The following is a 21,655-nucleotide window of genomic DNA, read 5'->3' as shown; positions in this document are numbered from 1 at the left end:
TGACAAAGCTGTATGTATTAGGACTGCATTGATTACGTCGACAATGTAAATTCGTAGACGAGAAAATTTAAGCGTCGACGCGTCATGTTGTTGTTATTTTAAATAGCTGAATGATAAAATCACACTGCGGCCGCTACATGCTCGTTTGTACCTGCAGTGCTGTACTGAGCGCTGAGGGTGGCAGTGTCACTCGTTGTTTCCATCCTTCCATAAACACAGAAGAAGAACGGTTTCTTCTCTGAAAAGGCTTGAAAATTCCGATGCAGAGTTTCTTAAATTTCATAGAATTGAAGCAGCGACACTCCGTGAAGCTCGCTTAGCATTCAGCGAGCTTATGTGTCAAGTACATAATAAGTTTTTTTTCGCACGTAGAAAAATCATGGAACAAGCTAGCATATTGAACCATTGTTCACTTCGGTAAATGCGTATTTTACGGCAATAATTGGTGAATTACAGCCTGTCGATGCTAGCGTTTATACTGCATTGTAACACTCTTTCACTTATCACTTATCAGCTGTGTAATTTAAGGCATATCAATTCGATATTTAAGTTGTAAGACATCTGTTTAAGGTATTTAACTGTGAGAAACATTGCATATAACCTTAAAATCGTAAATTAATATAGCTATGATATTTTACGTTGATAAACTTAACTATTTCACAGATGAATGCTTTGTGTGTCATTATTTTTGATATATTGGTTTGTAAACGTATGATGTCAGAGTACAACAGGATCACACAGGTGTGAAGATTTAAGCAAGTTAAGTTAAACAGAAGTCCAAAATAGGAGGTGAAAATAAAGATGATAATCGTGACTCATTGAAAAAATAATCGATAGATTAGTCGACAATAAAAATAATTGTGAGTTGCAGCCCTAGTACATATTGCGCATGCTTTAGTCTGCATGCTAGGGGACCAATTTTTTATTTTATTTTAATTCAAAAATGTTTTTTTTTGATAATAACCCTAAATAAAACATTAAGGGATCATGAGAGGATAATAACTTTTAATCTGGGCGCAGGATGATTGTGCACCAAATGTCATTTTAATCCTCCCAAAATCTGCCCACCAACCTTCCAAACACTCGGCCAGAGAGAATATAGTGTGACGTGTGACTGCGTGCGGCCCGTCGTTAGTCCTAATTAGGAGTGTGCGTCGCCGCTATCCGCTGGCACGTGTGGCGTTCGTCGCCTGCACCGCGCCGCCCTTTGTGCGCGAGCTGACCCAGCTTTGTTTGCGTGAGCTGACAAAAAAAAGAGACGGCTTCGCGCCGCCGCCACTCGACACTAGCGCCAGCTCGTGCTGTTTTTAGCTCCCGCGGGGGCCCTCATTCCATGCCTTTGCCTGCAAACGCTACTTTCCCCGTGGAGCAGATTAGAGGTTCCTGTACGAGCGTTAAGTCCCGGTTAATTTAGATTTAAGACTGTAGTGAGGTAATGATCTGCCTGCCAGGCTCCGTCTGTAATCCAGCCACTCAGACAGCAGGCCTCTTCTCTCCGTCAGCGGCACCCCGGCACCCGCTTGTACAAACACACACACACACACACACACACACACACACACATAGACTAACCATTTGGTGTCTGTGTCTTTGTGAGGATTTTGGGTTACTTCTGTACGTTTTCATTTCTTTTGTACAGGCTGAACCAAACCCTCAGCCGGCCCCTCACCGCAGCTCGAACCTCAGTTTGCCTCCCGGCTGTTAGCCGAAAATTTAATGAAAATCTTGTGCCAAAATTTCCTTCCCTCCCCAAACATGTCCTTACCCTAGTTAGTGAAAAGGCTAACTCCATTCCTCTCTCTCACTGTCATCCATGTACACATCCCCACCTATATACAGACTGTGGCTTTGCCTTGCCCCCCCAAAAAAATAAAAGAAATTCCCAGTCATCTATGGGGACTTTAATCCTCATGGCCAGTGTAATAATAACAGGCATCCATACACAGTAACTGTGTTCTGTGGGTCTGCTGCTATTTCCGTAGGGGCCAATCAGCCTCAAATCCGCCGTAGTGAGAACCCTTGGCCTGTTGGTGGCGGACTTGAAAGAGTGATGCCGAGGTGAGGTCACGATGAGGTGCTGTGCTGTTGTGCAACAGTTATGGTGAAGTACCGCTAAAAATGCCCTCCTCTCACCCCCCCCTCCACACCCCCACAGCCTCAGAGTGCCTGTCATCGTCCTGTTTGGTAGCGTGGTCCGCCGCTGCAAATATCAGAGAGATATTCTGGGGTGTGTGTTTTGCACCGCGTGAGTCGGAAAATGTGTGGCTGTGGTTGTTAAGTGATGCGTTTGTGTCGCAGGTCAGCTGGTGGCCACGGCGTGAAGGGGCCTTCAGCTGCAAATAGTCAGAGTTTGATTTCGTCCACAACAAGAGCCTCTGCTGGAAGTTTGTACAGTGGAAAACACAAACAGCGTGCATGCAGCTGAAGAAAACACACCACAAGGTTTCGCTGCGGCAGCGGGTGTCTTGACTGCACATAAGTGTTGAGTGTGATTATCCCTCCAGCTGTGCACGAAGCCGCTCTGCAGCGCTGCTGCTTTAGGTTTTCTACAGGGGGATCCTTCACTACACTGCCCAATTAGTATGTAACAGGCTGATGCACAGGAGGCTTCAGAACCGCAGGTAAACTAAGTTGACCTCGCTGTCCCCTTTTTGAGCCGTGGCTCTTAGGAAAAGTACTCAACACCTTTCCATGTGTGTTGCCTGGAACCTTCGGGGCTTCTCCCTCTGCGCTGGGTTCAGGTCGTCCCTTATTTGCTTGTTCTGCTCTGACGAGACATTAAAGACATGCAGGGACTGCTTATGGTCCAGCGCGAAGCTTTTAATAGCCGTGAGTCAATTTTCTTTTTATCAACAAGGATTTGAGTGTTGGTGATTCATCTGCATTTTTCTCCTCCCAGAACTGTTCCCAGAACTCTAATTTCATTAGATTTTTTTTCATACCATCTTGCTTTGATGCCCGGCCAGAAGGATCCGGGAGAGCCTCTACCCCGGTCTTGATTTATTGACTGAAAAACTTGCTTATTTGGATAGAAGTAAGGTAGCAGGAATATGAATCTAAATGAATGTGAAATCATGCAGATCTCAACACCGTTATTGTTGCTGCCTTTGTTTTTTTTTCCTGCTGTTCCTGCTAGTGGCACAAACAGGAAGTAGGTTGGATAACATGTTATTCCTTAATTAGGTAGAAACATCATAAAAAAAAAAACACACAGTACAGAAGCAGAGTTTTCGAACAGCCGTTGGTTTTGAGCATAGATAAAAAAAAATATGAGAACATCATCAGCCGCTGGAAACCTCAGAGAGCCTGTGAGTCTGAAAACTCCTGCTTCAAAAGATTCCCCATATCCTCTGCGTTTGAAATGGGAAATTTATATTATTATTTATGTTATATTTATTTGAATAATCTGCTTTTACAAATCATATGGGAGCATCAAATCTTGATGTAAACATTTCAGAAGGGTTAAGAAGAGCCAAGAAAAGAAAAAAAAAGTGTTTTTAAAGTGTTGGAATACTTGGAAAAGTATGAAGAAAAAACAATATTTCGGGAAGCTTTTGACTCAGCCTCTACGTATTCCATTTCGATATGTATTCTCTGGCCTGCTGAGTTTCGTCCTCAAGGCTCAACTTAAAGTTAAGCACCTTCTACTCTTGTTTCCTTCTAAATCTGCATGATTGGGGGGAAAAAAAATTTGGAAAAAAAATAGCAAAAAATAAAATGTAATCATGTCGACTCGCACACCGGTGGTGTCAGAAATGCACAGTGCTTCATGAACATTGTGAACATCCTGAACATGGTGCGTTCGGGTGCCTTCCACTGAGCGCCGGCGAAAAAGCAACAATTACCCCCGGCTACTAAAAGCTAATTGGCCCGATAACAGAAGCTCTGCCCCCGGGGTGCCGCCGAGGAAAAAGAAACGCAGTGACGCTCTCACACTCGCACACGCTAGCTCTCTCTCTATCGCCATGCCAAGAACGCACTCTAGCAGCGCTCTAAATGAAATGAACGGCGAAGCTGCGACGGCAACTGTGAACGTCCCCCCACCCCCCGTGCCAGGATGTTTATTAGCCGAGATCAGAAGCAGGAATCAAATCACAGATCTCCTCAGTGGCGCCAAATAATAATAAATAAAATAAGAACAGAAAAACACTGGAGCGTCGCACGTATAGGATTAATGTGGAGGAGGGTGGGCACATATGTGCCACCATGTGTGCAGGGGGGAAGTGCTTTGCTTAATTCAGAAGCCCGGGAATGATCGCGTGTCCTCCTTTTTCATCATCGGCGCCCACGAGGCTCCTGCGACAAGAGGGGAGTGCTCAGTGTGGAAGAAGCCCTCGGATCCAACCCCCTCCCCCACCCGCCCTTGTTTTGTATTTTTTTGTCTTCATCCTCTATTCATCTCCGAGCTCTTTATTTCTCACTCCGTTCCCGACTTTTTCTTCTCGCTGGTGGAAATTCTTCCCCAGTCAGTACTGAGAAATCCTCCCGGTCCAGCAAAAACACGATGGAATGCTGAGAGAGGAGCCGCAGGCCAAGCTCAAGTCCGCATGATCCCCTCTTCTTTTTTTTTTCCTTCTTTTTTTTGGACCACGCTAGTCAAAGTCTGCTTTATTTATACTGCGGCAAGTCACAACAAAAGTGATCTAATGACACTTTCTAAATACAGCAGGTCTAGATTTAAGTCCTAGTCGCTGGCGACAGTGGCAACCCAGGTCTCTGGAGAAGCACCTACTTGTCATTGCAACATCTAATACATAATGTCATTGAAATATTGTAAAACACATCATGTGATGCTTTTGCGTTTTCCCCCCAGCTCCTTTTTTCTGCAACTTGTGCTACAAAAGTGAAGATTTAGTCAACAGCTCTTTCATCAAAAAAGCTCAAATTCAAGTCAACCTCGGTGTTAATCTGTTTGTGCCTTTCTGCACGCAAAATGTTCTGTTATTATGCAGTGTCACGTTCCCACCTCTTGCTTTTGACGCTAATTTTAAAAAGTACTTTGAATACAACCATTTTAAACATGTTCTCTGCTCATTATCACCCGGTGATGTAGGAATAAAACATGTTCGCCGCTTATTTCCCATGAACCTCCTGCGGGGGGAGGGCTGATAAATGTTTAAAGCTGTAGTCCATAGGAGACGCAAAAGAGGGAAAATACCAGAAGGCTGAAACCCCTCGGAGGCTCGACGCGGCCCGAAGAGGGGAGGGGAAAAAAAATGTTCAAACAATAAGGCAGTAAGTCAGCTCAGACTATCTGCACCTCAGCGAGCGCCTGCGGCAGCTTTACTCTGTGTTTTTACATTAAGCACTGGTTCACATGATGACTTGTGTGAAAGAGGTCGATTGTATCGATGGAGCGTGTGCTCTCCGGTCACACACTCTACTGTGTTGCATGTCACAGTCTGTTCTATAAGGTACTTAACAACAACAAGCATGGCGTTTTGTTTGGTTTCAGCGTGTCAGTACGTCAGAATGTTCTGTGCTTGTGATATTATTCACAAGGTGATCAACATTAAATTCTTTGTCATATCTTTTTTTTCACAAATTGGAAATGTATTGACATCGTTAATCGAGAAAAAATAAAAATAAATCAGGGTGTCAAAATGGGGTTCGACGCGGCGGAAAACGTGTTCATAATAAAACTCATAGGAAGATTGTGCGCAAGATGCAGTTTTGCAGCAGATACCTACTGAGAGCAGTGAAAGCTCAATTCAATTGTTCATGGCAGTTTCGGGACTTTGCTCGGTCGTTAATAATGTGACCTTCTGGGACACTTAATGGAATGGAGCCTTGGTTAAAAGTATTAATTCCATGTTCTCAGTTCTATCTGTGGACCCATTCAGTTCTGCCAGAGACTCATATTTTTAATTTTTTTTTAATGTTTTTTATATCAGCTGCCAAAGCCTATTATTACCACGGTAGTTGATGTGTAAGATTTATACCTAAGTTGTTGACAGTTATTCTAAAATAAAACCCAAAACTCCCTGCTTTTTTTTTTTTTTATTTAATTTGAGGTCCTGTAATGTGAATCCTCGCTCTAAGCGCCGCTGTGACTCATCACCTCACTTTAATGTCAGCGATGGTGATTTTCAGCGCTGACTGACCTTTTTATAGATTGTGACATATTGCCTGCCGTCCCGCCTGGGAAAATAGCACCAAGGCACTGCTATTTCCTCTGCGTCTTGTGACCCGGGTTTGTTTTCTCTCCAATCCCTCTTTTTATTTAACCTCCAAACGAGGCACTAGCTGGTTTTTCTCTCGGTTGCGAACGTGATGTGAACACGTGGCGCGGTGGCCTCGCCGTCACTCCACCACCACCGCCACCGCCGCCGGGGTCCGCCGTCTCGTTGGAAACAAGAACGCACACACACAAACACACACAGAAGCAGTCGGAGGACGCGATTGGCCTTTTATTCGGCCATGTGTTCTAACAATGCCCCTGTCTTCCCTTCTCTCTCTTGCCGTAAGCGGCATCATGTGATGCTCAGGTATGCCGTTGAAGCCTCAGATAAGAACCTCTCCTCCTCTCTGACTGATAGAGGGGAACCAAAACCACAAACAGCTGCCAGGCGGCGTCCCATCCCTCTGGCTCCAGCTGCTCCAGAAATAGGGCCTGTTTTTGTGAGAGGATCCATCACAGGGATGCGGCCACCTCCCTCTGCCTCTCCCCTGGCCTTCACCCCGCCCCCCCAGAGAGACTCTAGTGGTCTGCGGGGTCTCTGAAGTGGAGACGAGTTCCTCTAATGTGATTAAAGGTTCTGCTTAGCTTTTTTTTTTTTTTTTTTTTGTCCAGATGAAGAAGGAAAGGCAGTTTATGTTCATTTAGCTTAAAAGTACTAAATCTATTCTCAAGTTCCCGTAGAGAGGCTCAACATGGGCTGGCCTGTCCGTTGATCGAGATGCATAATGAATAAGGCGACTGATCTGCTCGAGGTTGAGCTATCGAGCTGAGACTTCGTTACCGGTGCCAGTTGCACTTGAGGAACTCGCATTTGCTTATGCCAGTGAAAAAAAAAAAGCAAGCTTCCTGTTTCACCACGTGTGGATTTCCTGTTTGTCCCTGGATGGAGGATATTGATTGCGTAATCATTTTTTTTTTTTTTTTTTTTTTTTGTTCCCAGCAGCCTCCAGCATCTTGCAACCATAATTTCCTTCCCCTTGTTCCGCGTGCCTCTGGCCTCTGTGCACGGCTGGCTGTCGTGCACTAGTGAGGTTTGGAGATACTTTTTAGATGATGCTGCTGCTGCTGCTGCTGGTTGAGGAAGAGGGGCGGTTCAGTTGTGTGTGTGTGTGTGTGTGTGTGTGTGTGTGTGTGTGTGTGTGTGTGTGTGTGTGTGTGTGTGTGTGTGTGTGTGTGTGTGTGTGTGTGTGTGTGTGTGTGTGTGTGTGTGTGTGTGTGACGAACGGAGGCTGCTTGCAAGAGGGATCTTTAGTGCCTATTACTTAGTGAGAGAGATTCAGAGGAAAAACTATACTGTAAAAATATCAAGCCTGACTATTAATTTAGCATTGACAAAATGTGCACGTTTGCGTGGTCGTGATCGTAAGAAAAAGCAGGATTTCAAGCGACGTTATTTGAGGCACTTGAGACCTCCGCAGGGGAAGCGGAGAGCAGATGATGACAGGAAGTCGGCCGAGACCGACCGGGGCCGGTCGGGGGGATGGAGGGGAGCGGGGGGTCTCTCAGGTGTCACGCTGACTTCCTCCTGCCGAGCGGCGCGCTGACAGAAAGGTTAACCGAGCGCTGGGCAGAGGTGGTCGCCTTCTGAGGGTCGTCAGCATCCAAAAACGCCAGACCGGCGTCTCGCACTTTTACCTTCATTCTGCCTGCGAAATGCGTCGTCGCGCTGGAGCTGAACCGCCAGGGCTGCTCCGCTGCAGCGTGTAATCTCACGTCACGTCTCTTTCATGTGGCGCCGCGCCGTTTGAAGTTGCCGTTCGACTGCGTTACGCCGCCAGGAAAACGCTTCTTAATGGGGTCACCGATTTCTGCAGCGCTCCGTTATCCTTGAATGCAAATGATGATTTCATGAGATTCGAGTCCGGGGATTAGACGGTGCGCAGTACGGCAACATGCTCTATGCTGGGGCCGGGCGATATGCACTAAAAGTCGTATCCCGATACGCGATATATATCCCGATATTTTTTTCCCACATCTATGTGCACCTTACAGAGTGTCTTTACTGCTGTTGTGGACCTCCTTTTAAAGGTACTGCGCCTATAACAACTGACAGGCGGACCACCAATGTGAACCAGCCCCTGGCTGAAATTGGGTACAGTCACATCCCTGTAAAAATGGGCTACTGTACGCGAAAATAAAAATAGTAATGGTAATATTTCAAAGAGATCTATGAGCGCTGCATGAAACAGAAAATGTATATATAAATATTCCTGTTAAAAATGCGGCCAATTCAACTCTTCCATTGACAAATATTTAAAAGTTCAACCCCAGATAACGTTGAAAACTCACCACTTACCTCTTCATGGCTGCTGCTCCAATACCGCGGATGCAGCAGCTGCGGTTGTGACTTTGTGTGACGTCATCTGCGCCATGACGCCACATCAGCATTGACACGATGTTCGTTCAACGTTCGTTCACGCACCCGTCCAAAGATTGAGAGACTTCTTCACCTTCAGTCCTGCAAGCTGACCCCTGTGTTCAACGTACTGATGCCGCACATTCGCGGACATGCTGTATGGTGTTGAGGTCATGAGGTCAGCATTTATTTATTTTTTTAGATGCTGCGTTCATGTCACTTCCAGCGGCATCGTTCAGACAATGCTGCGTTCCGATTTGCGGAGTCCTCGCCGGGGATTCGCTCCCTCTGCTTGCGAACATGGTTTATTCATGCTTCCTGCTCGCCGCGCACGACTTATTCATCTGTTTCTGAGCAAACGAGCCTCCAGCTGGCGGTACACTTAGTTGCTGATCAAATACTTTTCATGCATTCCTCGCAGTCCTCTGCACCCGCAGCTCCGGAAGAGAGGCAGCAGGGACTCGAGTTTTCGGTGGAAGTTTGATACAGAGACAATCACAAGTAACAAGTTTCACACTGATCAGACGAAATGAAGAGGAGACACCTCAACACTTTTTCTCTTCTTGTCTCTCCTCTATCAGTGAGCAGAGTATCTGCCAGGCGCGGGCCTCGGTGATGGTCTACGACGACGCCAGCAAGAAGTGGGTGCCCATCAAGCCGGGGCAGCAGGGCTTCAGCCGCATCAACATCTACCACAACACTGCCAACAACACCTTCCGAGTGGTGGGCGTCAAACTGCAGGACCAGCAAGTAAGAGAAATCTCACACTCCACTGTTTAAAGGCCTCAGTTGTGACGAGGCGTTGGCGCTTTCTGCTCTGCGAATTCTGTCGCTCAGAGCCCTGAAGGAGAATAGCACAAGACAACAAATGTAATGACAAGCCACCGGCCGCACGCGTGAGGTCTACGTGGTATGAAATTAGAGCTTTCTTTTTTTTTTCCGATCAATGGTTGATGGTTTTATTTACAGAAGCAGCGCTTGACATCAGCGACGAGCGGCGTGTCATTTCTGTTCAGACACACACAGCATGTTGAGTTCTGTCATCTTCTGAGAAAATACAATGACTGTGTTTTTTTTTGTGTAAGTGTAATAGAAAATGAATACTGGTACAATAAGGTGACGTATGTGAGAGACTTTGACTCATTAAAAACATTTCACAGAAAAACGTGGCTGAAAAAAGGTTGAGAAACACTGACCTGGTCTGGAGGACACGCTTCCATCCACAGTCCGTGGGTTCACTTTTATCTTCCCCCTTCGTCACAGGTCGTGATCAACTACTCCATAGTCAAGGGGCTGAAATACAACCAGGCCACCCCTACCTTCCACCAGTGGCGCGATGCGCGCCAGGTCTACGGGCTGAACTTTGCCAGCAAGGAGGAGGCCACCACCTTCTCCAACGCCATGCTCTTCGCCCTCAACGTCCTCAGCTCGCCCGACGGTGGAGGTAAGCGAGCATAGAACGTGCTAGTAATGCCTTGCTGTGGCATTTTTTCTAATCACACGGTATTTTAAAACAACAAGAACCATCAGAAGGCTCAGATGATTCTCAGAGGATTTTCCTGTGACAGTTCTGGCTCTTTGAATGTGGTTGGAGTTATCTTGAATTCAGAAAAAATATGGACACCTGAATCCACAATTTTTTTTCTTATTCTTATATATATACTTGTTATGATCTTCATTTGATTTTTAATAACTATGATGATACTGTTGATCCAAATAAAAGGCAGATGTCTGTTGAAATTGGCCTTACATGTACATTCTACTGTCCTACAATCTATCCTGCTGGCAACATGTCCACAGTAACAGCCCTGCAAGGTTAAAGCCATGTGTGACTACTAACTGAACTGAACGTTGCTGCCCTCTGCTGGTTAAAAGCTTCCACTGCAGTCAGTGGCCACTTCGTTTCCTTTTGTACCATTTCTTTTTTGAAATAATTTTTTAATTGTACTAATACATTCGAGAAGTATACAGTGCATACAAAAATACATTTCATTTTATTTAGCATTAACTGTTGAGTGTACACCTACTTCTGGTTTATTGGATATCATGTGACCAGATCTGTTTACGAATGACTTCTAAGTGTGTACGCGTTCCTCAGCCGTGTCATTTTATCCCTTACCCGCACACTCCTATTGGTGGCTAAAATAATCCGGAGACTCGGTGTCGGAGCCCATGCTCACGAGGCAGCCGCCCTCCGTGTGTTTTGGGTTATTTCAGATTGAGGCTCACAGGCTGTGCAATGTTGGGGAAAAAAGGATTGTGCGTTCACGTGCGATCCCGCCGCCTGCCTTTTTCTAATCTCACTTCTTGAGCTGTTCCACGCTGGAAGGGGTGGTTGCGTAGAGGGTTTTATTGCCGGGCGGCTGCCACATGATGCTGACTCCAGAGAGTTCACCTGGGGGCGCTCAGAAGGGTTTTGTCAGCCGTCTTCTCACTCAGTAAGTGTCGAGAGAAGTGAGTCAAATGGTCTTCGGTCCTTGTCCTGCTTTTAACAGGAGACGGGAGATGCAAGTCGGCGTTGTTTTGCAGTTGGGAATGCCGACCTGTCGTAGGAGCTTCTGCTTCTGCTGGCTTACCTTTCGGTTGCTTTAAATACAACCTGTCAAACTCTAAAGGGAATTTTGAAAATGGTGACATGTCACTGTGAATCAACAAACGACGCGAGAAACTAATTTCATTATTGAAACTCGGCTCTAGAATTTATCACATCAACATTTTATATATTCCCAAAAAAAAGTTTTAGAAAAATGGCAGTAATTGTTTTATTCTGTAGAGCGTTTCCAATTAATGCAGTCATGGGAGGTGCCTGGTTGGCCGGGCTGATGTAGATATTAAAAAAGGATTACTATTTTCTATACTATCTATTCTATACTATTTCCCCTCCCTTGACGCGGTCATATGTATGTTTGACACCTTCAGTAAGAAACTGCAGTAGTCATGAGAATGAAACAAATGCCATTAAATTCACAGGGTGTGTCCAAAGCTCTTGGCTGGTAGTGTATGTGTTCACCTTTTAAAAGAAAGAAATGAAGAAGAACATCTCGATGGCATTAACACACCCATCACTCGCCTCGGTGTTTATTAAGTGTCTGCAAGTCTGATCAGGCCCCTCTATCTCCTGGGCTTCCTGTTCTCTGACCTTCACCACGGTAACACCAGCCAGAGGCATTTACCACCACCTACCCACATGCACGCACACACACACACACACACACACACACACACACACACACAGTGACCCACGTGCAGAGCAGCACAGCGTGAGGTGATAATTGCCAGGCTGTGAAGCCTCACCTGAAAAAGATCCTGACGACGGGCAGCCCCAGGAGCCGGCAGGTGCGCGCGGCAGCACCTGTGAATGTAAAAAGTGAAGGTTGCCATTTACAAAAGCTTTCAGTTATCTCAGTCGCTGCTCATTTAACCCTCTCTGACACAAGCCTTTCTTGTCTGGATGGGTAAATTACACCTGAGCAAATCCTCTTGGTGTGTGTGTGTGTGTGTGTGTGTGTGTGTGTGTGTGTGTGTGTGTGTGTGTGTGTGTGTGTGTGTGTGTGTGTGTGTGTGTGTGTGTGTGTGTGTGTGTGTGCAAACACAGGGTGCCTCTTTCTTTCTTTCCGCTAATCTGGGACTGTTTGCCAAAAGTAAGGTGCAGCTTTGTCCACGGAGCTCGTGGTTACCTTGAGCCAACAGCCAGTCAAGGGGAGTGTCAAGGAGTCGGGGAAACGAGACCTCCTACGGGCCTCATCTCTTTCTTTCTTTTTTTTTCTTTCTTCCCTCTTTTTATTTCCGCCCCCGTCTTTGTGCTCGTGCAACAAAAGGAAATGCGCGAGCCAGGTCGGCCGTGACGGAGGCTCATTGTCGGAGAGCGACGCCGGCAGTTTGCCATGCTAAGTTACCGCGTGGTGACAACAAAACACAGAATGGGTTTTTAAACAAAGGCAAGTCAGCGTTGTGCAAGGATAGATTAAAAAAAAAAACATTTCGACCTAATGCTTTAAAGCTGCGATCTTTTTAATTCTGTCACTTACTAGGACAGTTTGCACCTTGTGTACTTTGTACAGCGTTAAGCGCGCAGAGGAGAGCGACATCTCGAAATCAGCATTAACATTGGTCGGTATTTCAAAATTATGCAGGGTTGAAGGACGACCTGCTTTTCTGGCTTCGTGACTGACATCTTATGTGGGCCATTTCTGTTTGTTCTTCCCTTTTACTGCCGGAGTTTATAGATGCATTTCCTGTTTCTGGCTGCATCATAAACGGCTTGTTGGCTGTTGGGGTTAAAGATTGCTTACACGATGCCTGTTTCTCCTCTGAACACTGCACTGGGACTGTTGACTGTCATTAGAGTTGCAGATAAAAATGTGCCGTTTGTTGTTCTCATACGCATTAAAAAAAAAAAGAAAAAAGAAACAACTAAATAGGGCAAATGCAGCTACTACTGTGTCTGTGTCTGGTTTCTTTAGACGCGTTCAGACTGCCAGCCAAAATCTGATTTTTAGCCCATCCAGATTGAAACTGGATGGCTCCTTTGTAGTCTGAACACTCACAAATCACATGAAATCCAATTTTTGCTAAATGGATTGAAACCACCTTCGGGGGGGTCATTTCAAATTGCATTTGGACAGCTGCGTCTCAGTGTGAACGGCTCCGAACACAGCGATGGGTTTTGACTGTACATGACATCCGACAGGTGCGGAGCTGTAACATAATGGAGCAGACAGAAGAAGTAGAAAACCCCAGTTCCTGGACAAAGGAGGAAACTCATTGGCTCATCAGTGAGTGGGGAGATAGCTCCATTCAAGCCAAGCTCCCGGGCATCTATCGCAACAAGTGCCGCTGTCGCAATGATATGACGTCACACACTACACGCGCTGGATGATTCCTCCGCTATGACGCCGTTGCTTCAGCAACCTGTCAGATGGGTCAATAATGTGGCCCAGTCTGAACAAAGCCAGATCCCATTTGGACACTTGCTAAAAACAGTATCAGCCCTAAAAATTCGGATTTGAGAAGGAATCGGACTCGCCTGCAGTCTGAACGCAGCCTTTGAAGAGCGTGAACGTTGTATTAAGACATAAAGTAGCAACGTACTAGTAACTGCAAATACATCTAACGACAAAAAGACAGGGAAGAAAGGTGTGTGTGCAAATAGCGTTACCTTGTCACTGGTTCTTCTGTGAGCTTCTACGGTTTTCTTGAAAAAAAAATCTCTCTCTCTGTCTCCCAGGTCCAGTCGTCCAGCGCCAAAATGGGCCCACGTCAGAGGAAAGCGAGGCACAGAGGCGGTAGGAGTGCTGCACGCAAGTGTGCATATACACAAACAAAACGAGTAGAACACGGGACAAAACTGAGTGTGTTGAGTCAATGCATGATAGATTGATAGTAGTATTGTTAGTCCCAAATGATGGCACGTAAACACATCAACATCACACTTAAGACACTGGAAGTTGCAAATGTATTTTTTTGGATTAGCCAGATTTCAAGGGGGTCCACCGCACTGCTAGTTGAGCAGCAACAACAACAACAACAACAACAAAATGTGGGCATAAAGATCAGTGATGTCCTTGCACTTCATAGGATGATGGAGCAACATCAGATGCAGGCACACAAGGAGAGGGAGCGACGAACGTCAGGATCAGGTGAGGTGCTTAAACAAACACGTGTGCGCGCGCGCTCTCTCTCTCACACACACACACACACACACACACACATTCACGGTGAGAAACTTGGAGACCCAAGTTTTCCCAACGCTTGCGGAATATTCTTGCAGGACTCAAGAGGGTAAAGAGAGGAGTGGGGGGTATTTGCACTGCTTTATTAAAAGTGTATTTTTTTTGTTGATTAACATGGGAAGGTATCAGTGTTGGTCTGGCAGAGCGCACTTTACTCTCCATCAGCAAACAGGTGACGTCACCTTAATAAATACCAGAAATTCCAGCCCGTTAACACGGTAGGTTGCAGAGGTGAACAAGCTCTCCCGGTGTGGCTTGTCTCAGTGTTTCCTCTCTTGGTTTCGGCCAAGTCTCTTCACCTCTCCTCTACTTTTTCTTTTTCTTTTTTTTTAAATCCATGCACACATTTAAATGTTCAAGTCTGCCCCCCCTAAAAAAAAAGCACATACAGACTTAAACATCCTCCTTTTGTCCCTGCTGTCAGTGGCAATACAAGGATCCCGCCCCCTCCCTCCTCCTCCTTCTCCTCTTCTCCCCCCAGCCTCGCCCCCTACCCCCCCCCCCCTTGCAACATGCTCTACTGCCATCTCTTTCTTCCAGCTACTGTTGGGGGGAAATGTCACATGTCGCTCTCTGACCATGGCTCAGTCATGTTGCATTCTTGCTGCTCGTTCTTTTTTGCGATATGTTTTGGTTCTTTCTTATTTGCGAGCTTTTGGCTTCTGTTTTTTGGATTGCTCCTGATTTCTCTCATCTTTTACTTGCTTGGTTGCTCAGTCGGTTGCTTTTCATTCTTCTCACGTTTTTCTCTTTTCTGTTTTCCTTTGTTTGTTGCCCTCCTTCGTCCTCCTCTTCATCTGCATCTCCTCTGCCTCTCTCTCTCTCTCTCTCTCTCTCACTCCTGCCGCTCTGTCTTTTCTCTCTCTGTCTCTCTCGCTCTGTCTCTCTCTCTGCCCTGTCGCAGTCGTTTCCACCCTCCAATATAAAGTCTCCACCCCACCCACCCACCCAGACACCCCTCCAGAGTACAGACAGTACAGGGCTAGCACACTGCCACCCTCCTACGTCCGCGTGGCCTCCTCTTCCCCTCCCTCCTCCGTCTCCTCCTCCTCCTCCCAGGAGAAAGAGGTGGGGGCTGCTAGGGACAAGGCCCAGCTCTCCTCCCAGCTCTCCACCTCCCTCGCCTCGGCCTTCTCCCCGGTGCAGGCGGGAGTGACCACCATGGGCCGACAGGCCCGCCAGATCCCCCTGTCTCCCCCCACGGCCGCCCGCCACCTCCACCACCACCACCAGCAGCTCCAGCAACAAGAGAACATGCTGCCGCCCAAACACGGCACCTGGTCCGCCTCGCAGCTGCAGCAAATGTACGCCCACGCGCCCCCTTCCTCCTCCCCGCCGGTCATGATGGCCATGCCGGCCAAGCAGGGTTTGCCCCCGCAGCCCATGGGTCACTCGCTGCCGCCCCTCAACACCAGAATGAAGCCCCCGCCCCTCGAGCCGACCACTGTGCCCCACCACTACCCCCAGCACCACCCGCAGTCCAACGGGCAGCCCGACGACTCCTACTCCCCCCACTCGCAGCACCTGCCGTTAACCCCGCAGTACTGCGAGGCCATTCCCCTGCCCCCCCTGATGGGCCAGTCCGCCCCGGGCCACCAATCCCAGTATGCCTCCACTTTCCATCCCCAGCACCAGCAGCAGCAGCAGCAGCAGCATCCACCACCACCTCCACCACAGCAGCAGCAGCAACAGCAGCAGCAGCATGTGTACTACCAGCAGGCCCCGCCCCCCACTACCACCACTTCCTCCTCTTCCTCACCCCCCTCTTACACTGCCGTGTCTGACAGCGGCTCGCCCAAGAAGACCCCCTCCCCAGTCCCCCAGCAGGCCCCCATGGCCAGCAGCAGTAAGTATGAGGAGGAGAGGAGGAGATGGTCTCTCTGCAGAGCGCTGTGTGTGCGCGTGCGTCTGTATATGTGTGTGCGTGTGTCTTTGTGTGGAAAAGGAAAAATACAGTTAGGCGAGCAACAAAACGAAAAACTGCACCTTTAAAATTTGACTTGCGCACAACAGCCAGCTGTTACGGAGGCCATGAACACCTGTCGCTCTGGGAGGTCACGTGATTCCAAGAATATTCCGACCCTGTCACATCTATCAGAGTGCACAGCTATGAAACAGTGGTAAACGCATTTGAAAGGTTGACTCATTCACTTTCATACTCGGCATTTCATCAACACGACTTCGTAATGCAACGCAGCAGCACTAAACGTATCTCACGGATGGGATTCAATCAAGCGTCATTGTAAAAAATAACAAGGAGAGGCCATAATAATGAAGCTGTTTGCCAGTGTGTCCTTGCACTATGATGTGTCAGATTGAATTCAGTGGCCCAGGCCTCAAACCATGAATGATTAGCCAGATTAAAGGTTTTGGCAGCAAGTTAGTCACAAGATCTCACTCCAGGTCAGGTGCACCACACTTAGTACTACAATGACTGCAGTAAAAGGCAGTTTATAAGATATTTATGAGATCACTTTCCACTGAGGCTGGACGTACTAGAAAAAAAAACTTTACATTTATTAAACCAAGAAAACCGAGAGGGTTTAAAAACCTCTCAGAATCTGCAATATAGGGAATATGTCATAACATTATACACATTTATAATAATAATGTGAAGAAACAATCACACAAGGATACAACTTTATCGTTTATATATTGTATTTAGGGATGTTAACAATTAATCGATTAATCGTCAATTGAGAATTTATTTGATTAAATTAAATTAAATTAAATTAGTCGCATTAATTGAACATTTTTTTTTACACGGATAGTTAATTCATTATAACAGTGTAGTGGCAGGAAAGAGCAATTCACCTGTAGATACTGTGATGGTCATATTATAGCTACAACAAGTTACTTTTAAACAACTTTATAAAAAATGAATGTGACCCATTAGAAGTCAGCTTAAAGTCAGAGGATAAATGTTTAGGGTGTTTTTACTGTTCTCTAATGTCAGAATGGGTCACACTGGACCCTCAACATTATTGAAGGGTTAAATAATGTGTTCCTTACACATTTTTCCTTGTAAAATATAGGTTCTTAAGAAATGAATTAATCGTTAATCGACAGATAAGGTCAATCAACTAACGATTCATGAATTAATGGATAATTTGCATCCAGAATTTCACCCTACATCAAGTTAGCCTCAGCTCTTGGCTCTTCATGCTATGCCGAGAGGTTGTGCATTTGCAGGAAGGTTTAAAATCTCTTGGCGTCATCATATATTTCAGTATTTTCACTATTTGCTGTGTGGCCGCTGCGTCGCTCACAACTTGTGTTGTAACCACAGACACCGTGCAAGGCAGATATGCAGGCTTACCAGTTCTCCGGTCTCTTGTATATATCAATTTCACTTATGCACCAGCTTAACGCTTCGACACCATTGCGACAGTGTAGCCCTTGCACTGGAAAAGGGAGCGACGTGAGGCGGCAAATTGGCCCGCAGGCTTGACAGAGAGCAGTCGTCGGGTGTGCGTTGTAAAGTGAGAGTGTGTGTTGTTCCACGGATGCCATTCATACAACCTCCCCGGGGGCCAGCAAAGCTGAAGCCGCCGTGCAGCTTTTAACCACTATCAAATTGTGCCCCTCCCAGGCCCGCCTGTCTCTGCAGGTCATCCGGCGATGCTGTCCGTAGCGCCGCCCCCGGCTGCGGTTCCAGCACCCATGGCTGGTCCTCCGGCGCCGCCGCCGCCACCAGGCCCGCCGCCCCCGATGGCGGTGCCGCCACCCATGCCCCCGCCGCTGCCCGGCGTGCAGCACCAACCCTCCGGACTGGCTGCAGCTCTGGCCGGAGCCAAACTACGTAAAGTGAACAGGGTGAGCGCGCCAGGGTTCTCAAAACCTCAGTTTGAAACCAGTTTGTCCGTGGGGGGGTCACCGATTTGAAGAAACTGAGAGGTCTCTCTGTGACGCGTAGGACGAGAGCAGTCCACCCGGGTCCGGTGGCAAAAGTGACTCCAACAGGTCCAGCGGCGGAAGTGGCGGCGGCGGAGAGGGACTCATGCAGGAGATGAATGCCTTACTAGCTCGCAGGTAAACAGCTGGGGGGGAGGGAATAATCAAACCAGCTTTGAGCGCAAACTGACTCATCATGTTTGTGAGAGAAACACACAAAAGCCGGTTTTGTCCTTCACGGCCTAATGGCACGCAATTAATGTTTACCTAAGAGAGGAGGTGTTTACGCTGCTGAAACTAACTGTGTGGCGTTTTTTTTTTTTAATTCCCACAACAGACGGAAAGCTTCGGAGAAACCCGATGAGGTAAGTCTGCGCCTTCGCTGGCAAAGTTTAAACTGAGCCTGAGGCGGCAAACGCATTTTCCTTAAACGTACCTCCTCTGTTCACGCAGGATGACTCTAGTGGCAGAGGGCCGGGACAGCAGAACTCCACAGGTAAGCACAGAGCTCACACCATGCAATGAAAAACCCCTGCTAAAGCTGTTCTGAATCTATTAGTGCTTGTTGATAAGCATCGGCACCAGAGCCGCAGTATATTTGAATGAGTTTTAGTGTTGAGATGATTGGTTAATGATGAAGCTGACTGCTATCAAGATAACTGATGAAGGAGCACTTTTCGCTGCGCAGTGGGAATATTTAATGGGGCAGAGTGGCTTGGTAGCGTGAAGGAGATGCCAAGAGATGACGCCTCAACCTGATTAAACTGTAACCAGAGTGTCATAAGCAGTGCCAGCAAACAAAACACTCCACCTCGTAGGTTTCCTCTGCTTTAACCTTGGTTTAATTCTGTGTCCAGATGCTGTGAAGAAGCCGTGGGAGCGATCCAACTCGGCGGAAAAGTCCTCACTGGTGTCCAGGTTCGTTCACAGGGAGAGTGAAAGGAGCACGACGTGGATTGATTTGACCGCCACCACAGTTTTGCACAAACACGTCCTGGTGCCCTTCTCCAGGTTCTGTTGCTGACCTTTTAAACAGCGTGTCATGCTAACCTATGTCTGCAAATTGATATCTCCCCTTCCAGAGTGAGACCCATCGGTAGCACTAGTGAATCAGACACAGAGTTTGACAGGATGAAACAGGTCTGTTTGCATTGTTTTTACGCCATCTTTTCGGAATCCTTCTCCGCCTTGTGCACGACTCTGAACTCTGAACATTATGTTGTCTCGCAGGAAATCTTGGATGAGGTCGTACGCGAGTTGCATCGGGTGAAAGACGAAATCATCAATGGTGAGCAATGGCTTGAAGGGCGCTGTTCTTTTAGTACTTTTCAGGGTCACAAAGCCCGTTCAAACACTTTCAATGTCAGTCTAAAGAAGTGGCTGAAAAGAAACCAGCAATAATTTTAATTTTCACACTAACCTAAATTTTTTAATTTTTTAATTTGAGCTCTTATGTATCCTCTTTGTGTTCATTGCTACATTGTTAGTGTCAGTTATCCAAATAAATAATTCTGGCATATTTACATTTACATGTTCATTAATATGCACTGTCCCTTTTAGATAAATAAATGTAATAAATAAAACTTCTTCAGATGAGTGAGGACGGTTAAAAACATCTCGAGTCACAGCTCACGTTATCTCCTTGCAGCCATCAGACAGGAAATTGGCAGACTCGGCACATCCTAATCCCATCTGAGCGACAGCGGGCGGAGAGCGAGAGGAGGAGCGGATGGAGGATTTTCATGCAGATGCACAGACAGGAGGACCGGGGAATGTTCTCTCAATGTTTCTGTGAACTTGTGACGCAAGTTGCAGAGATGTTGTGCCAACATTTGAGTCTGCTGGACAGCGAGAAAATGGACAAAAGGAACAAACGGAAGGAGTGTGAGAGAGAGACAGAGAGAGAGAGAAGAGAGAGAGAGAGAGAGAGAGAGAGAGAGAGAGAGAGATTCAGGGCAGAAGAAACAGGAGGACTGAGAAAGTTTACGCGGACTGAGAAAAACCTCCAATAGAGGGTGAAAAAAAATAGTAGATGAAGTTGAGGAAAGGACGGACGTGTGCACTGAGTTTGGTGTCGTGGTCCTCTCTGTGCACCTATAGACTCAGTCAGCCCAGTGTTGCAACTGTTTGTTCTTTGTTCAGTCTGAAGAAGAAAATATTTTTGTTTTCTAAGTTTTTACTGTTTTATTATTTAAAAAAAAAAACTGTGGCTATCATAACGATGCTATTGACGACAATGAGTATTTTATTGATATTATGGAAGGAAAAAGGATTCTTGCACACCATTAACGTCAGCCTTTTTTGTATTTTCTCTGTTTTCCCTTTTTGTTTGTTTGTTTTGTTTGTTCCCCAACTATTGCAAAGAGGAAGCACAATACTGGTATAGTGGTGCGGAAGACCCACGCGACACACGACAGACTTTTAGTTTGAGCTCGGAGCTCAAAACTCTGGCAATTGCGCAAACGACACCGACTCCAGTGGGACTGAGGGAAATGTGTCTCGACCAGTTCAATTGTGCGATATCAGTCAATCTTGGGGATCATTCACAAAAACAGGCCCGTATGTGTAAATGTGCCACCTGTTTTTACCTAGATATAAAACAATGTAGTACTATCTATTAGTCATCATATGCTTTGTGAACCTCCCCGATATGCATGAAACCCTCCCGCCTCCTCATGAATTTGTTTTCATTTGGTTTGGATAGAAAAATTCAAATGGTGGTACATTTATTATAGTGGTTTGTTTCCATGGAGACGCCCCCCTCCACACCCGCCCGCCCCTTCCTTTTTATGTAAAATGTTGGACTTGATAATGGTAGTAGCAGTGAAAACAGATCTCGAGGGTTGCTACGGCAATATGCAAAAAAAAAAGAGAAAAAAAAAGTTGTACCTAGATGAGAATGTGCAGGAAGCGAATGGTTCAGTAGGCCTTTGTGATGACGGCATTGACGTGTCTCTGCAGGAGGGGTTTGGGTTTGAATACTGGTTGTTGCATTCTGTCCGCTCTAAACTACGTTCTGATTTAAAAAAAAAAAAAAGCTGCAAGTAAAATCATTCAAACAAAAAAATGAAATTTGTCAACCAATGAGCCGTGTTCTCTTCTTTTATTGGGTGTGTGTTGCCTTGGGTTTCGGTGCATGTGGAAAAGTCTGTTGGCTTCAGTAGCTGCGTTTCCATTACAGTTTTTTTTTTTCGCAAAGTAAAAGCGATTATTCAAAAGTTTCGACAGAGTACACTTGCAATTTACAGGTGTTTCCACTGAATGGTGTGAAGCGCAAAAGCCGTAATTCTTGTCAAATATCGTCCCGGGAGACCCCAGTTTGAGGAGGACGGAGGTGCAAAATTTCTTGTGTAAATCTGCATTTGTTGTCAAGAATGGTTTATATTTTTCTCTTTGATTACTCGTAAAAAAAAATATATATATATATTCTGTCTCCTCTTCCGTCCAAACATAACGCGCCATTTTCACTTGAAGTGAACTGGTCACGTGACC

General features: G+C 46.4%; 1 protein-coding gene across 4 annotated transcripts in view; it reads left to right on the top strand.

The window, feature by feature from the left end:
• evla (Enah/Vasp-like a) overlaps positions 1–21,248 on the top strand; it is a 32,795-nt gene extending 11,547 nt beyond the window's left edge. For 3 of the 4 annotated variants that reach the window (XM_076017850.1, XM_076017849.1, XM_076017847.1), the window contains exons 2-14: positions 9,119–9,287; positions 9,801–9,981; positions 13,765–13,822; positions 14,115–14,176; positions 15,174–16,115; positions 17,862–18,085; positions 18,186–18,301; positions 18,501–18,528; positions 18,617–18,659; positions 19,021–19,081; positions 19,246–19,303; positions 19,394–19,451; positions 19,812–21,248. In XM_076017850.1, the coding sequence (XP_075873965.1) occupies positions 9,119–9,287; positions 9,801–9,981; positions 13,765–13,822; positions 14,115–14,176; positions 15,174–16,115; positions 17,862–18,085; positions 18,186–18,301; positions 18,501–18,528; positions 18,617–18,659; positions 19,021–19,081; positions 19,246–19,303; positions 19,394–19,451; positions 19,812–19,849 (2,038 nt within the window). In that variant the 3' untranslated portion in view covers positions 19,850–21,248. The remainder of the gene's footprint in view (positions 1–9,118; positions 9,288–9,800; positions 9,982–13,764; positions 13,823–14,114; positions 14,177–15,173; positions 16,116–17,861; positions 18,086–18,185; positions 18,302–18,500; positions 18,529–18,616; positions 18,660–19,020; positions 19,082–19,245; positions 19,304–19,393; positions 19,452–19,811) is intronic. The other variant, XM_076017851.1, reaches the window with a different exon arrangement.
• Positions 21,249–21,655: the final 407 nt, after the last annotated feature.

This window comes from Nelusetta ayraudi, unplaced genomic scaffold (genome assembly GCF_046127955.1).
Source record: "Nelusetta ayraudi isolate G7.1 ecotype Tasmania unplaced genomic scaffold, CSIRO-AGI_Nayr_v1 ptg000007l, whole genome shotgun sequence".
Lineage (NCBI taxonomy): Eukaryota > Metazoa > Chordata > Actinopteri > Tetraodontiformes > Monacanthidae > Nelusetta > Nelusetta ayraudi.
Note: the sequence above shows the minus strand (reverse complement) of the source record. Positions and strands in the feature narration are given on the sequence as shown.